Below are 17,234 nucleotides of genomic sequence, written 5' to 3' on the forward strand. Positions count from 1 at the left end.
GAGGGGAGGGATACCCGAGTGCTGGTATCCTGAGATGCAGCAACAATCCCCGCCACATAGGCGCCTTTTACCCCCCCCGCACTGCCTCCTATTCGGGGACAGGATCATACTCACCGGCATTAAGCTCCCAGTGCTGCGGCACTCGCTGCTCCCAGTCCCGGGCTGGAAACGATTCTGCAGCCGCCGCGCGCAGCCCCGGGCCACCCTGCAATGAATTCCCGTGACTGACGGCGAACCTCCGCCAATCAACCTCGGCATCCCGCGGTGTAGCGACCAATCGGTATTTAGTGAGAGGGCGGGGCGATGGTAAAACGGGAAAAGTTTCGTGGATTGGAATTTAAAGCAAGATAATAAGAAAGAGAATGCAAGGACAAATACAAGGGTAAAGCATAGGCACAGGGCGATACAAGGGTAAAATATGGGCACAATGCAAATACAAGGGTATAACATAGAAACATAGAAGATAGGAGCAGGCCATTCGGCCCCTCGAGCCTGCTCTGCCATTCAATGCGATCATGGCTGATCATCCAAATTCAGTACCCGGTCCCTGCTTTCTCCCCATACCCCTTGATCCCTTTAGCCTTAAGAAATATATCCAACTCCTTCTTGAATATATTTAATGAATTGGCCTCTACTGCCTTCTGTGGTAGAGAATTCCACAGGTTCACCACTCTCTGGGTGAAGAAATTCCTCCTCATTTCTGTCCTAAAAGGCCTACCCCTTATCTTTAGACTGTGACCCCTGGTTCTGGACTCCCTGACCATCGGGAACATCCTTCCTGCATCTAGTCTGTCCAGTCCTGTCAGAATTTTATAAGTTTCAATGAGATCCCCTCTCATTCTTCTAAACTCCAGCGAGTACAAGCCCAATCGACCCAATCTCTCCTCATACGTCATTCCTGCCATCCCAGGTATCAGCCTGGCGAATCTTCGCTGAACTCCTTCCATGGCTAGAACATCCTTCCTCAGATAAGGCGACCAAAACTGCACACAATACTCAAGATGTGGTCTCACCAAGGCCCTGTACAACTGTAGCAAGACATCCTTGTTCCTGTACTCAAACCCTCTCGCTACGAAGGCCAACATACCATTTGCCTTCTTAACCACCTGCTGCACCTGCATACTTATCTTCAGCGACTGGTGCACAAGGACACCCAGGTCTCGTTGCACTTCCCCTTCTCCCAATCTATTGCCATTCAGATAATAATCTGCCTTCCTGTTTTTGCCACCAAAGTGGATAACCTCACATTTATCCATGTTATATTGCATCTACCATGCTTCTGCCCAATCACCCAACCTGTCCAAATCATCCTGGAGTTTCTCGGCATCCTACTCACAGCACACACGCCCACCCAGTTTTGTGTCGTCTGCAAATTTGGAGATATTACATCTAGTTCCCTTGTCTAGATCATTAATATATATTGTGAATAGCTGGGGTCCAAGGACTGATCCCTGCAGTACCCCACTAGTCACTGCCTGCCACTCTGAAAAAGACCCATTTATTCCAACTCTTTGCTTTCTGTCTGCCAACCAGTTCTCTATCCAAGTCAATACCTTGCCCCCAATCCCATGTGCCTTAACTTTACATGCTAATCTCTTATGCGGGACCTTATCGAAAGCCTTCTGAAAGTCCAAATACACCACATCCACTGGTTCTCCCTTATCTATTTTACCAGTTACATCCTCAAAAAATTCCAGTAGATTAGTCAAGCACGATTTACCTTTTGTAAATCCATGTTGACTTTGTCCGATCCTGTCGCTGTTTTCCAAGTGCTCTGCTATTACATCTTTTATAATGGACTCTAGCATTTTCCCCACTACCGATGTCAGGCTTACCGGTAAACATGGGCACAGAGCAAATGCAAGGGTAAACATGGGCACAGGGCAAATGCAAGGGTATAACATGGGCACAGGGCAAATACAAGGGTAAACATGGGCACAGGGCAAATGCAAGGGTACAACATGGGCACAGAGCAAATATAAGGGTAAAACATGGGCACAGGGCAAATACAAGTGTAAAACACGGGAACAGAGCAAATACAAGGGTAAACATGGGCACAGGGCAAATACAAGAGTAAAACAAGGGCACAGGGCAAATACAATAGTAAAACATGGGCACAATGTAAATACAAGGGTAAAACATGGGCATAGGGCAAATACAAGGGTAAAACATGGGCACAGTGCAAATACAAGGGTAAAACATGGGCACAGGGCAAATACAAGGGTAAAACACGGGCACAGGGCAAATACAAGGGTAAAATATGGGCAGAAGGCATATACAAGGGTAAAACATGGGCACAGGGCAAATACAAGGGTAAAACATGGGCACAGGGCAAATACAAGGGTAAAACATGGGCACAAGGCAAATACAAGGGTAAAACACGGGCACAGGGCAAATACAAGGGTAAAATATGGGCACAGGGCAAATACAAAGGTAGAACATGGGCACAGGGCAAATACAAGTGTAAACATGGGCACAGGGCAAATACAATGGTTAAACATGGGCACAGAGCAAATGTAAGGGTAAAACATGGGCACAGAGCAAATATATGGGTTAAACATGGGCACAGAGCAAATGCAAGGGTTAAATGTGAAAATATGGCAAACACAGGGGTGCATGGCAAGTAGAAAGGCACTGGGCACTGATCCAGGCACAGAGCATATGCAAGAGCGCAGACAAGGGCGTATGATACAGCTAGCATGAGGGCAAAGACAAGGGGATGGGATTTACAAAGCAGGGCTCAGTTGCAGAATTGATGTAGAGCAAGGCATAGCCTAAAGTTGAGAGAAGGGACACAGAGTCAATGGAACAGGACTGAGAGCATGGGGCATAGGCAAGAACCCATCAAGAGGGTAATTAAAAGGGCATTTTCCTCTGCCATTCCTCATAAGCTCCATATATACCATCCTACACACTGTCTCCCTGCTCCCAGCATTTTCACTGAAATCAAGACTCATCGCACAGTCTCCTTCTCTAGCTCATCCTTTCCCAGGATCTCAACACAGTGATACTCCTTCTCTACCTCAGTCCTCCTACAATCTACAGTTTTTAAAACTGAAGCAATGAATGTTTGCCATTAGCAATGTGACTTAATTCTCCACCTCCAGCCCCGGACTAGTTTGGGTATGAGTTGAGTTGAGCTGACTCTTGGGACTAGATTTTCTGATCAGTGTTATTTTAACATCAGGAGTAACTGACTTTAAAAGAACTACCACTGGCGTTAAAATAACATCATTCAGAAAACCTAGACTTTGCTGACCTAATCTTACTGCCATCTGTTCTCAAAGGGACTCTCACAGCCAAGCCAATGACCAACCCATTCCTTAAACCTGCCAAGTGCTGGCTTCTATGCAGCCCCCAAGTAGTTTCTAGCATTATCCCACTCTGCTAAAATGCTACTGTCAGATTTGTCAGGGAGACGATCTGTTGGTTACGTGATACGAAGCAAGGATTTGACATGAATCGGACCTGGTTTGAAGAGTTCTTTCTGTTCCATCCAATATTTGCAACAGATTCATTGTCTCTTGGAGATTCAAGTTGTTTTAAATATTCTTAGGTTAGGGTCATCTGGGCAGGAGGGGGGGCCAACTACTGCCAAATATCTTCCCTTTGTCCCACCCCACAGTGGTTATTGAGAGATAGCTCAGCATACTCTGCTGGAAATGGACCTGCCACGCTAGAGACCCTGCATCGTCTGAGAGAAGGTCCTCAACACTGGAGACTCTCCATCTTCTGGAAAAGGGCTCCCCAAAATGGAAACCATCCACTTGTTGGGATCAAAACTGGGAAGGTTATTTTTGTCTTTGTTCTTCTTCTACATCTGATGCTTCTCTTTCTTGGAATGTGTGATACTGCACCTGTTGTTAGAACGCATGAGTTGCGGTCTAACACCATTTTTGTGAGCAGCAACTGCCCAGCTTCACAACAGTAGACCATAGGAAAGAGCAACTCTTCTATAAACGAGCCATATTTGGTACGAAAGGTCTTCAGCAAATGTTATCTTGATTTTACAAGCACATAAGACCATGCTGTAAATGGCATTGATTGCACATGGCACCATGGACAAAGATAAAACAGACACAGTTCTTCGCTGGCCCAAATAATAAAAAGGTTTGGCAAACACTTTTTCATGAAGATAGTGCTTTTTTAACTATTCATATCAAACTCTATTTACCGTTCCTTTCATTAGTGTTAAATTAGTTTCTAGAACATACAAAGAATCATGTGCTTTGTATAATCAGTTTAATTGTAAACATGTTACAATACAGGAATATACTTATTAAAGTACAGCAACAGCTCACTAAAAAGCTCTTTCACAGTTTCAGCTACAATCAGTAACTGCAGTAAGAACATGATGAGATCCAATAATCCCATATGACTAATGCAGCATTCCACACACACTGGGCCTATTTCCCAGGCTTCTTTCATACAGATTGTTGATGACATATTTTGGATCAGTTGTGTGTGTGTACGTGTGTGGCAGTGAGTCCGTGAAATTGTACATACGTGTATGAAGATGTGTGTAAAGGCTCATTATCCTGTCTAGTTTAGATTTGAGTAATGTTCCCTGTTGATCTATCACAGTATTGTACAAGTCCCCTCCTTGCTGTGGACCTGATAAACTGTTTACTGAGTTGCTTTGTGGGTGGGTCATTGATGCAAGGACCACTTGGACTTGCCATTATCCACCCAAGATATTGAAACTTCATCAATGATGGTTCCACCGATCCTGTGCTATTTTGGATGGTGGTAGTGGGTGGTTGGGGGGGGGGCGGTTGTGGGGAGGTTAGTTTCACAATGGGACTTGTTTGGTTCATTTGTTTAATTTCCCTTCAGCTGACCTTATGGTGGAGGGGTCTCTGTTGTCCACTGAGAACAATGAGATCACGGGATATATATCAGTAATATACTTTGGGGGCAGGATTCCCTTTCCTTCCTCACTGGGGTTCCCCCAGCTAGTTATTGGGAACATGCAAGGGGATATATCATAAAGTTCCATTTTGTAGTTAGGCTGCCAATTTCAAAGGGCTCATCGGGATAGCAACTTGTTTCTGAATAAAGAGAGGCTGATCATAGGACCGCAGGAAAAATGAAGGACGTCCAGACTTGCAATACTATTTTTATACAACTACAAACAGCCAAGGAGTCATAGTGAGTGAGAGAATGTGTATAATTAGTGCACACACTTGGTATAATGTATGCATTATCAACATTAACGCCTGTGCATTAAGTGTGTATGTTAGTGTAACCTGTTCTACATTTATACCAGTGTGCAGTGCAGTATATGTATAGGTGTGTTGGTATGTAACTAAGTACTGTGTACTTTTTAACTGCTACTGCCATGGACAGGATTTGTTCCTGTATGTTTTAAGTGCGAATGTCTGGCATGTCTATTATGTGCAGTGTGCAATATTTATATATGTTTGTGTGTGGGTACACGGTGTTTGTAAGTGCCGTGTCCATGTATGTGAGCTGTATTTATGAGTAGCCATGTATGTATATGTGAGCTGTATTTATGAGTGGTTGTGTATGTATATGTGAGCTGTATTTATGAGTGGTTGTGTATGTATATGTGAGCTGTATTTATGAGTGGTTGTGTATGTATATATGAGCTGTATTTATGAGTGGTTGTGTATGTGTATATATGAGCTGCATTTATGAGTGGTTGTGTATGTATATGTGAGCTGTATTTATGAGTGGTTGTGTATATGTGTATATGTGAGCTGTATTTATGAGTGGTTGTGTATGTGTATATATGAGCTGCATTTATGAGTGGTTGTGTATGTATATGTGAGCTGTATTTATGAGTGGTTGTGTATGTGTATATGTGAGCTGTATTTATGAGTGGTTGTGTATGTGTATATGTGAGCTGTATTTATGAGTGGTTGTGTATGTGTATATGTGAGCTGTATTTATGAGTGGTTGTGTATGAATATGTGAGCTGTATTTATGAGTGGTTGTGTATGTATATGTGAGCTGTATTTATGAGTGGTTGTGTATGTATATGTGAGCTGTATTTATGAGTGGTTGTGTATGTATATGTGAGCTGTATTTATGAGTGGTTGTGTATGTGTATATGTGAGCTGTATTTATGAGTGGTTGTGTATGTATATGTGAGCTGTATTTATGAGTGGTTGTGTATGTATATGTGAGCTGTATTTATGAGTGGTTGTGTATGTGTATATATGAGCTGTATTTATGAGTGGTTGTGTATGTATATGTGAGCTGTATTTATGAGTGGTTGTGTATGTGTATATATGAGCTGTATTTATGAGTGGTTGTGTATGTATATATGTGAGCTGTATTTATGAGTGGTTGTGTATATGTGTATATGTGAGCTGTATTTATGAGTGGTTGTGTATGTATATGTGAGCTGTATTTATGAGTGGTTGTGTATGTATATGTGTGCTGATCTCTTGATACCTGCACTGTCTGAAACACTGTATTCCTCAGTAATTTCTGTAAGTACTTTCCTGGATCTTGTCCTGCAGCAACACAGTTTGAGTTTCCTTGTTAAAACATGTGAGCATTTTAGCAACTACACCAGACTTGTTCTGGATTTTCCTAACACATATAGCACTAACCAACAACTAAAACAGATTAGCTGTTTATGTCATTGCTGTTTGTGGGAGCTTGCTGTGCACAAATTGGCTGCTGTGTTTCCTACATTACAACAGTGTCTACAAAAGTACTTCATTGGATGTAAAGCACTTTGGGACATCCTGAGGTTGTGAAAGATGCTATATAAATGCAAGTCTTTCTTTCTTTAGGATGCAACGGCACTGTGAGCCTAACTCTGAGTGAATACATTTTAACATGACATCTCAAGCCCACTTTTTAACTGCTACTGTTAACAGCACAAAATGCAAATCCAAAGCAGTATCACTTCTCCGATTCCTTTTCTTCTTCGACTGGAACCTCCACGGACAGGATTTGTTCCTCCTCCCTGTGGTGAGATGGACTCATCCTGATCAGGAAGGAGCAATCCGACGATTCTGAAACGATCTCGTCATCATCATCCTCCTCCTCCTTTTCTACTGGAATAGGTGACCGGCGATGGACAGGGGAGGGAGGAGGTATTGGGGCAGGCTGGGCGAGGCGGGGGAGGGGGTGAGAAAGAAAGAAAGAAAATAATAATAAGACTAACATAAACAGCACAGATTTCTATCACACAATTGTGAGTTGAGTGTAAAAATATAGATATGTTTTTACATTGTTTTTAATACAGAATGAAGACAACAGCTAATGTAGGCAGAATTGGTTTAAACTGTATGCTAGCCAATCCTATCTTTGATCACAATAACAGTCCTGAGTAAAGTCATAGTTCAGAAAGAATAAAGATAAGAAGCACAGGTTGCTGAGACAATGTTGGAACAGGGAGATAGCATTAGAAACAGGAAGATAACATTGGAACAGGAAGAGAACATTAAAACTAAGCAAGAATTAGACAATGTATGTTTGTTGCTAAAACACATAAAAGAGGGGAACAAAACTCTTGCTACTTGTCACTTCGGGAGAACGGGAGGCAGCATCTTAATCCAGCCGAGTGTTCCAAGTGTGTAAGTTTGTAGTCAACTACTTAATCACTGCTGTAATAAAGTAGGTCTGATAGACTCTTGTTCATTGTCTGTTAATGTTGTGTCTCACTGAGTTCAAGGACTTTGATTAATAAAGTAATATGTCAAACTGATGTCTCATGAGTTAATTAGAACCCAGAACGTAACACATTGGATGTAAGGGGTTGGGTTTTATTGTCGCATTGACTTGATTCAATAAAAAGTATTAACCAGACATTCTCTGTGTTTCCCAGTCCTCAAAGCTGTATGAGAGGTAAGAGATGTATGACAATATCCCATAATACCTCAACTTAAGGGCAATAGGGATATTTGACAATATCCTATATAAATCCAACACTGAGATAAGAGAAGTCTCAAAAAAGCAGACTTCATAGATTTCTATCCACGGGTCTTTCACTGTTTAAAGATGAAATGGAAAGTGGAATAATCTGAGGATTATCACTGGACAAAGGCAGAAGTTACAAGAGAGATGCTTTCACACAGGTTATGCTGGAATGCTTTACTGCAAGTGACTACTGAGCAGAAACGACAAGACTGATATTCCTCCACTTGTGCTCACAGAACTCTTATTTTCCGGAATGATTGCATCATGTTTGTGAGTTTAAAGATAAGTGTGAGAAGTCGCACAACACCAGGTTATAGTCCAACAGTTTTATTTGAAATCACAAGCTTTCGGAGCGCTGCTCCTTCGTCAGGTGAAGTGAAGAGAAGCATATAGGCACAGCATATATAGTCAGAGAGCACTGCCAGATGATTACAGGTAATCTTTCAAACTGCCCTTTATCACACCTCGGCAGAGAGATAATCACAACAATCAAAGGTGTGGATGGGGACCAAATTCGCACCCCAATACGCCAACATCTTCATGCACAAGTTCGAGCAAGACTTCTTCGCTGCACAGGACCTCCAACCAACGCTATACACCAGATACATCGACGACATTTTCTTCCTATGGACCCACGGCGAAGAATCACTGAAAAGACTACACGATAACATCAACAAGTTCCATCCCACCATCAAACTCACCATGGACTACTCCTTAGTATCGGTTTCATTCTTGGACACACGAATCTCCATCAAAGACGGACACCTCAGCACTTCACTCTACCGCAAGCCCACGGACAACGTCACGATGCTCCACTTCTCCAGCTTCCACCCTAACCACGTTAAAGAAGCCATCCCCTATGGACAAGCCCTGCGAATACACAGGATCTGCTCAGACGAGGAGGAACGCAATCGACACCTACAGACGCTGAAAGACGCCCTCGTAAGAACGGGATATGACGCTCGACTCGTCAATTGACAGTTCCGACGGGCCACAGCGAAAAATCGCATAGACCTCCTCAGAAGACAAACACGGGACACAACCAACAGACTACCCTTCGTCGTCCAGTATTTCCCCGGAGCAGAGAAACTACACCATGTTCTTCACAGCCTTCAACATGTCATCGATGATGACGAATACCTCGCTAAGGCCATCCCCACGCCTCCACTACTCGCCTTCAAACAGCCGCCTAACGTCAAACAGACCATCGTTCGCAGCAAATTACCCAGCTTTCAGGAGAACAGCGACCTCGACACCACACAACCCTGCCACGGCAACCTCTGCAAGACATGCCAGATCATCAACACAGATACCATCATCACACATGAGGACACCATCCACCAGGTACATGGTACATACTCATGTGACTCGGCCAATGTTGTCTACCTCATACATTGCAGGAAAGGATGCCCTGGAGCATGGTACATTGGCAAGACCACGCAGACACAGCGACAACGGATGAACGGACACCGCACAACAATCGCCAGGCAGGAGTGTTCCCTCCCAGTCGGGGAACACTTCAGCAGTCAAGGACATTCAGCCTCCGATCTTCGGGTAAGCATTCTCCAAGGCGGCCTTCGAGACACACGACAATGCAAAATCGTCGAGCAGAAACTGATAGCCAAGTTCCGCACCCATGAGGACGGACTCAACTGGGATCTTGGGTTCATGTCACGCTACATGTAACCCCACCTGACGTAGAGTCATCCAGACTCGAGTCGTCGTTGGCTTGTTCTCTCTACACAGATGCGGCCGGACCTGCTGTGATTTCCAGCAAAAAAAATGTTTTGTTTGTTTTTTGTTTTTCATACAGACCCCAGCATCTGCAACATTTGACCCCTTGTGACCCCACCTCATTGTTCTTTGATGTAATGTTTTCCTGACTGACCTGTTTGGACACCATCCACACCTTTGATTGCTGTGATTATCTCTCTGCCGAGGTGTGATAAAGGGCAGTTTGAAAGATTACCTGTAATCATCTGGCAGTGCTCTCTGACTATATATGCTGTGCCTATATGCTTCTCTTCACTTCACCTGACGAAGGAGCAGCGCTCCAAAAGCTTGTGATTTCATATAAAACTGTTGGACTATAACCTGTTGTTGTGCGACTTCTCACATTTGTCCACCCCAGTCCAACACCGGCATCTCCACATTAAAGATAGATGGAGTAGCTCCAACAGTTAGTCGGTCTTAGTACTTGCACCCAGCCCGCTCAAATTGGAGGGTCTGGCACCGGTGGGCAGCAAGGCTACAGAAACCAAAACACGTTAAGTGCACTTTTTTCCCACGTTCACCAAAGGATCTTTGGGGCTGGAGGCCTCCTGGTTACTGTTTTTGAACAGCAGCCTGAAGATCCCAAAGCCAGTGGCCATCACCACTGCTGTATGCTTCTGGGAGGAGGCCCGTTCCAAGGGGACAGCCTGTGTGAGAAATGTCAGGCCTAGGGTAAGCCTGAGCCCATAAGTACGAGCAGGTTCAGGTCAGGTCAGATCAGGCAGAGTGCACTTTGTGTGTGCTCCAACTAACTTGGACCTTTAGAACATCATTTGGAATGCAACTGGATGACTACTTGGAAAGGAAGAATATTCTTTCTTCATTCAAAGACCCAACTATTCTGTTTCCCTGGTTGGGGGGAGATATTGTAACTATGTAGTGGCTGACAGGGAGAGAGAACTAAATAGGAAAGGAAATGATCCAAAAGTACAAAGAAAGAAATTAAACTGCTGAACAAGTTTTGCGAAAGGGTCACTTACTTCTGTATGCCAAGTTACCATTTAGTCCCTCTTATTCTGTTGAGGGCGCAATTACACAACATAGGGCCATTTTCCAGAATATATCATTAACATTAGACCCTTCTATGTTCATGAGGCCTACATCATTACAGAGAATATGGGCTCAATGAGGGCAATTAATTATGGGGGCAGCTCGGGATTGGGGGCGGGGAAGGAGCTGCCCACCGGTAGCAGTTTGATACAACTGAGTGGCTTGCCAGGCCACTTCAAAAGGCAGTTAACAGTCAACCACTTTGGAGTGGGACTGGAGTCACATATAGGCCATAAGAAATAAGAGCAGGAGTAGGCCATACGGCCCCTCGAGCTTGCTCCGCCATTCAATAAGATCATGGCTGATCATCGACCTCAACTCCACTTTCCCGCCCGATCTCCATATCCCTTGATTCCCCTAGAGTCCAAAGATCTATCTATCTCAGCCTTGAATATACTCAAAGACTCAGCATTCACAGCCCTCTGGGGCAGAGAATTCCAAAGATTCACAACCCTCTGAGTGAAGAAATTCCTCCTTATCTCAGTCTTAAATGGCCTACCCCTTATCCTGAGACTATGCCCCCTAGTTTTAGACACTTCAGTCAGGAGAAACAATCTCAGCATCTACCCTGTCAATCCCCTTCAGAATCTTGTATGTTTCAATGAGATCACCTCTCATTCTTCTAAACTTGAGAGTATAGGCCCATTCTACACATTCTCTCATCATAGGACAGCCCTCTCATCCCAGGAATCAATCTAGTGAACCTTCGTTGCACTGCATCCAAGGTCAGTATATCCTTCCTTAGATAAGAAGACCAAAACTATGCACAGTACTCCAGGTGTGGTCTCACCAAGGCCCTGTACAATTGTAGCAAGACTTCCTTACTATTATACTCCAACCCTCTTGCAATAAAGGCCAACATGCCATTTGCCTTCCTTATTGCTTGCTGTACTCGCATGCTAGCTTTCTGTGTTTTTTGCACGAGGACACCCAATTCTCTGTGAACACCAACATTTGAAAGTTTCTCACCATTTAAAAAAAAACGTGTTTTTCTATTCTTCCTACCAAAGTGAATAACCTCACATTTCCCTACATTATACTCCATCTGCCACCTTACTGCCCACTCACTTAGTCTATCTATATCCCTTTGCAGACTCTTTGTGTTCTCCTCACAGCTTACTGTCCCACCTAGCTTTGTATCATCAGCAAACTTGGATACATTGTACTCGGTCCCTTCATCCAGGTCATTAATATAGATTGTAAATAGCTGAGGCCTCAACACTGATCCTTGCAGCACCCCACTAGTTACAGCCTGCCAACCTGAAAAAGATCTGTTTATCCCTACTCTGTTTTCTGTCCGTTAACCAATCCTCTATCCATGCTACTATATTACCCCCAACCCCATGAGCCCTAATCTTGTGTAATAACCTTTTATGTGGCACCTTATCGAATGCCTTTTGGAAATTCAAATATACTACATAGACTGGTTCCCCTTTATCTACCCATAGCCAGACTGTCTATGGATGGCAGCTTTCCTTCCCTAAAGGGCATTAGTGAACCCGTTTTTACAATAATCCAACAGCTTCATGGTCACTTTTACTGATACCAGCTTTTTACTTACAGAATTTTAAAATCTGAATTTAAATTCTCAAACTACCATGGTGGGACTTGAACTCATGTTCCCTGAATACTAGTCCAGTAACATAACCACCACACTACTATATCAGGCAGATTAAAATATTCAGGGTGGAGTCCCAGTGCTATTAGTACGTTGCCACAATTTCAGCTCCTGTGCACCCCGAGGCAAATCCAACCCCTAGGTGTCACCAAGCTATTCAATCATGGTTGGAATCACAAATTGAGCCTGATTCTCTTGTCACAGATGCATTTCCCAGCAGGGATCATTGGATAGCATTCATGAACAGGAAGCCTGGCTGATTTTTCACTGAGGCCCAGTGTCGGGAGAAGCCAGTGAGTATTTAAACTCACTTTTGCGGATTTTTTTTCGGAGGCCCAGTGTCGGAGAAGTTGGTGAGTACTTATACTCAGTTTCGCGGGCTTTTTTTCAGAGACCCAGTGTCGGGAGAAACCAGTGAGTACTTATACTCAGTTTCGCGGGCTTTTCTTCAGAGACCCAGTGTCGGGAGAAGCCGGTGAGTACTTATACTCAGTTTCACGGGCATTTTTTTCAGGGGCCCAGTGTCGGGAGAAGCCAGTGAGTATGTAAACTCACTTTCGCGGGCTTTTTTCAGAGGCTTACCAATCTCACAGACCAGCGGCATCGTTCTAGAGCCACGTTACGATTCAAAAAGTGACGCGGGCAAGAGGAATCAGCTAATTGGGTGAGTATGGCCAGGTGAGTATTTATACTACTCTATAGTTTGACAGTTAAGGTTAATAGTTTATAAAGTTTGGAAGGTCTTAATTTTTGTGGTTATAGTTTTTAAGGTCTCTGTTGTGTAGCGGGGAGTGCTAGTAAACAAGGGCCCTTGAGTATATAATTTAATTGTGTAATTAGTGGCATTGATTTGATTTAATTTAATTTAAATTAATTAAAGGTTAAGTCAAGACAGCACAGCTTGGCCCCGTGGCATGTTCCTCCTGCACTATGTGGGAAATCAGGGACACTTCCTGTGTCCCTGACGACCATGTGTGCGGGAAGTGTATCCAGCTGCTGCTACTGGCAGATCGCATTGCGGCGCCGGAGCTGTGAATGGATAGATACTGGAGCATTCGCAATGCTGAGGACATCGTGGATAGCACTTTTAATGAGTTGGTCACACCGCAGGTAAAGGCTGCACAGGCAGGAAGGGAATGGGTGATGGCCAGGCAGAGTAGTAGGTGCAGGCAGGTAGTGCAGGGGTCCCCTGTGGCCATTCCCTCTCAAACAGATATACCACTTTGGATATTGTTGAGGGAGATGGCTTATCGGGGGAAGGCAGCAGCAGCCAACTTCCTGGCACCATGGGTGGTCCTGCTGCACAGGACGGGAGGAAAAAGAGCGGGAGAGCTATAGTGATAGGGGATTCTATTGTAAGGGGAATAGATAGGCATTTCTGCGGCTGAAAACAAGACTCCTGGATGGTATGTTGCCTCCCTGGTGCAAGTGTCAAGGATATCTCAGGGCAGCTGCAGGACATTCTGGAGGGGGAGGGTAAACAGCCAGTTGTCGTGGTGCATATAGGTACCAACGATATAGGTAAAAAACGGGATGTGGTCCTAAAAGCTGAATATAGGGAGTTAGGAGGTAAATTAAAAAATAGGACCTCAAAGGTAGTAATCTCAGGACTGCTACCAGTGCCATGTGCTAGTCAGAGTAGAAATAGTAGGATATTTCAGATGAATACGTGGCTAGAGGAATGGTGCAAGCGGGAGGGATTCAAATTCCTGGGACATTGGAACCGGTTCTGGGGGAGGTGGGACGACTACAAACTGGACAGTTTGTACCTAGGCGGGACTGGGACCGATGTCCGAGGAGGAGTGTTTGCTAGTGCTCTGGGGGAGAGTTTAAACTAAAATGGCAGGGGGTTGGAAACCTGTGCAGGGAGACAGAGGAAAGGAAAGCAAGGATAGAAACAAAAGACAGGAAAGAGAAACGCAAAAGTGGAAGGCAGAGAAATCAAGGGTGTAAATCAAACAGGGCTACAGTAAATAATAATTCTAAAAGGACTAAGGCCTAGAAATTCACTTTGGGCGCGCCAGCTGGCGTGCGCCCAAAAGTTAGCGCTGAGCGCGGAGCCAGTTGCACGCGTCAGATATTCAGTTTTTGCGCCCCAAGTCGGAAACGGGCGCTATTCCAGGGTGTGCCCGCCCCCGCTTGGGGCGCTGAAACTGAATTTCAGCGCTCTAGGTGCCGCTGCGCCACCCGCTGCGGGGCGGCAGGCTGAGGTACTGCAGGCCTCCTCCTTCTCTTAAGGGGGAGGTGCCTGCAACGGGGAGATCGCCGCTGGAGAGTGCCGGCAAATGAGCCCGGCACCACGGAGAAGTGCCGGGTTCACGGAAAGCAGCCGGCAATGCTGCGGGGGGGGGGGGGGGGGCTGCTGGAGGAGGCCGGGGAAGGAGGTGCGGGCAGGCGGCCGCCGAAAAAGCGGCCGGCCGCACCTCCACCTTAAAGCGCCCCACTAAGGCTACAGTACGGCCCCGTTTTCTGATCGCTGTTTGCGGCCGCTGCGGAAGAGGCGGCCGCAACTCAATATGGGGGTCGGGCCGGTAGCGGGGCGGTAGCGGGGCACTGCGCACACCGATGACGTCATCGGTGCCGGCGCAGCGCTAACGGCTACCGCCGCCATTACCGCTGTGCTGAATATCAGCGCAAATTCCTCTATTGGCGCAGAAGCCCTCTTTGGGCGGTAACTGGCCGCAAAGCTGGCAGCGCCTTACTGAATTTCTAGGCCTAAGAGTATTAAAACATCAAGCCTGAAGGCTTTGTGTCTTAATGCGAGGAGCATTCGTAATAAGGTGGATGAATTAGCTGCGCAAATAATTGGGATTACGGAGACATGGCTCCAGGGTGACCAAGGCTGGGAATTCAACATCCAGGGGTATTCAATATTCAGGAAGGACAGGAAAAAAGGAAATGGAGGTGGGGTAGCATTGCTGGTTAAAGAGGAGATTAACATAATAGTAAGGAAGGATATTAGCTCTGATGATGTGGAATCTGTATGGGCAGAGCTGAGAAATACCAAGGGGCAGAAAACATTAGTGGAAGTTGCATACAGGCCCCCAAACAGTAGTGCTGAGGTTGGGGATGGCATTAAACGGGAAATTAGAGACGCATGCAATAAGGGTACAGCAGTTATCATGGGTGACTTTAATCTACATATAGATTGGGCTAACCAAATTAGTAACAATACTGTGGAGGAGGAATTCCTAGAGTGTATATGGGATGGTTTCCTGGACCAATTATGTTGAGGAACCAACTAGAGATCAGGTCATCTTAGACTGGGTATTATGTAATGAGAAAGGATTAATGAGCAATCTTGTTGTGCGAAGCCCCTTGGGTCGGAGCGATCATAATATGATAGAATTCTTCATTAAGATGGAGAGTGAAGTCGTTGACTCAGAGACTAGGGTCCTGAATTTAAATAAAGGAAACTACGATAGTATGAGGCACGAGTTGGCTAGGATGGATTGGGGAACGTTACTTAAAGGGTTGACAGTGGATAGGCAATGGCAAACATTTAAAGATCACATGGATGAACTACAGAATTTGTTCATCCCTGTTTTGCATAAAAATAAAACAACAAAGATGACTCAACCATGGCTATCAAGGGAAATTAGGGATAGCATAAGATCCAAGGAGAGGACATATAATTTGGCCAGGAAAAGCAGCAAACCTGAGGATTGGGAGCAGTTTAGGATTCAGCAAAGGAGGACAAAGGGATTAAATAAGAGGGGGAAAATAGATTATGAGAGTAAGCTTGCAGGGAACATAAAAACTGACTGTAAAAGCTTCTATAGATATGTGAAGAGAAAAAGATTGGTGAAGTCAAGCGTAGGTCCCTTGCAGTCAGAATCAGGGGAATTTATAATAGGGAACAAAGAAATGGCAGACCAATTAAATACATGCTTTGGTTCTGTCTTCACAAAGGAGGACACAAATAACCTCCCAAAGATGTCGGGGAATATAGGGTCTAATGAGAGGGAGGAATTGAATGATATCAGTGTGATGAAATATTCCATTCATCACTGCCTGTGACTGTGGTTGGTTTCAGGTTTCCCCTCACCATTGTATTGCCTGTGACTGTGGTTGGTTTCAGGTTTCTCCTCACCATTGTATTGTATATTGGAATGTATGGAATGTGTTGTGTGTAGGGCTCCGCCCATACCTGGCCTCTATGTAAGCCAGCTCAGTCTGGCCTCATATCCAGTACTGCAGAGCTCCAGATGGAAGATACCTCTCTCCACTGCGTGTTATCTTCTAAGTTAATAAAAGCCTTGTTTTGTTCCGCTAACATCGAGTCTCGGGATTATTGAGGCACATCAATTTTATTAACTTATTTTTCAACACAATGGATCAACTCCTGAAACCCGAACGTTTGGATTTGGATCAGCATGCTCCGGACGCATCAGCACGCTTCGGACACTGGTTTATGTGTATGGAATTCTTCCTGGACAATTCCGCAGCCGCCAAAGACGCTGCGAGTATGAAACTCGGAATTCTGCGGAATTGGGTAAGCCACCGGGTTTACCCCCTCATCCAAGACGCCGACACGTACCTGGCCGCCTGCGATATCTTAAAGGCGCATTACCAGCAGCCTACGAATGAGGTGTATGCTAGGCATCTGCTCGCCACTCGTACACAGCGACCTGGGGAATCGGTGGAGGAGTTCCTAGGCACCCTGAAAATGGTTGGCAAAGACTGCAAGTGCCGAGATGTAAAAGCCGCAGTGTACACCGACGAGCTTGTTCGCGATGCCTTTATCACAGGCCTCAGCTCCACTTACATCCGGCAAAGACTGCTGGAAAAAACGGGATTGGACCTGAAACAGGCTGCGGACACCGCGCGATCCCTGGATGTGGCCCAGAGAAACTCGGACGCCTACTCTTCAGCCCGCACCGTCCACGCC

General features: G+C 45.2%; 1 protein-coding gene and 1 long non-coding RNA gene across 36 annotated transcripts in view; both read right to left on the bottom strand.

Annotated features, from left to right (window-relative positions):
- The window catches only part of LOC147116284 (uncharacterized), a 32,136-nt gene extending 31,888 nt beyond the window's left edge, over positions 1-248 (bottom strand). The window contains exon 1 of the long non-coding RNA XR_015078766.1: positions 115-248. This is a non-coding gene — a long non-coding RNA (uncharacterized LOC147116284). The remainder of the gene's footprint in view (positions 1-114) is intronic.
- Positions 249-3,230: 2,982 nt separating this feature from the next.
- LOC147116285 (cyclic nucleotide-gated channel beta-1-like) overlaps positions 3,231-17,234 on the bottom strand; it is a 441,619-nt gene continuing 427,615 nt past the window's right edge. For 9 of the 35 annotated variants that reach the window (XM_085991091.1, XM_085991083.1, XM_085991096.1 and 6 more), the window contains one exon: positions 4,140-7,089. In XM_085991091.1, coding sequence (XP_085847217.1) covers positions 6,883-7,089 — 207 coding nt within the window. In that variant the 3' untranslated portion in view covers positions 4,140-6,882. Of the gene's footprint in view, positions 7,090-17,234 lie in introns of all 35 variants that reach the window. The other 26 variants (XM_085991102.1, XM_085991094.1, XM_085991100.1 and 23 more) reach the window with 12 other exon arrangements.

This window comes from Somniosus microcephalus, chromosome 6, assembly GCF_052327205.1.
Source record: "Somniosus microcephalus isolate GS21.2 chromosome 6, FLI_Smic_1.0, whole genome shotgun sequence".
Lineage (NCBI taxonomy): Eukaryota > Metazoa > Chordata > Chondrichthyes > Squaliformes > Somniosidae > Somniosus > Somniosus microcephalus.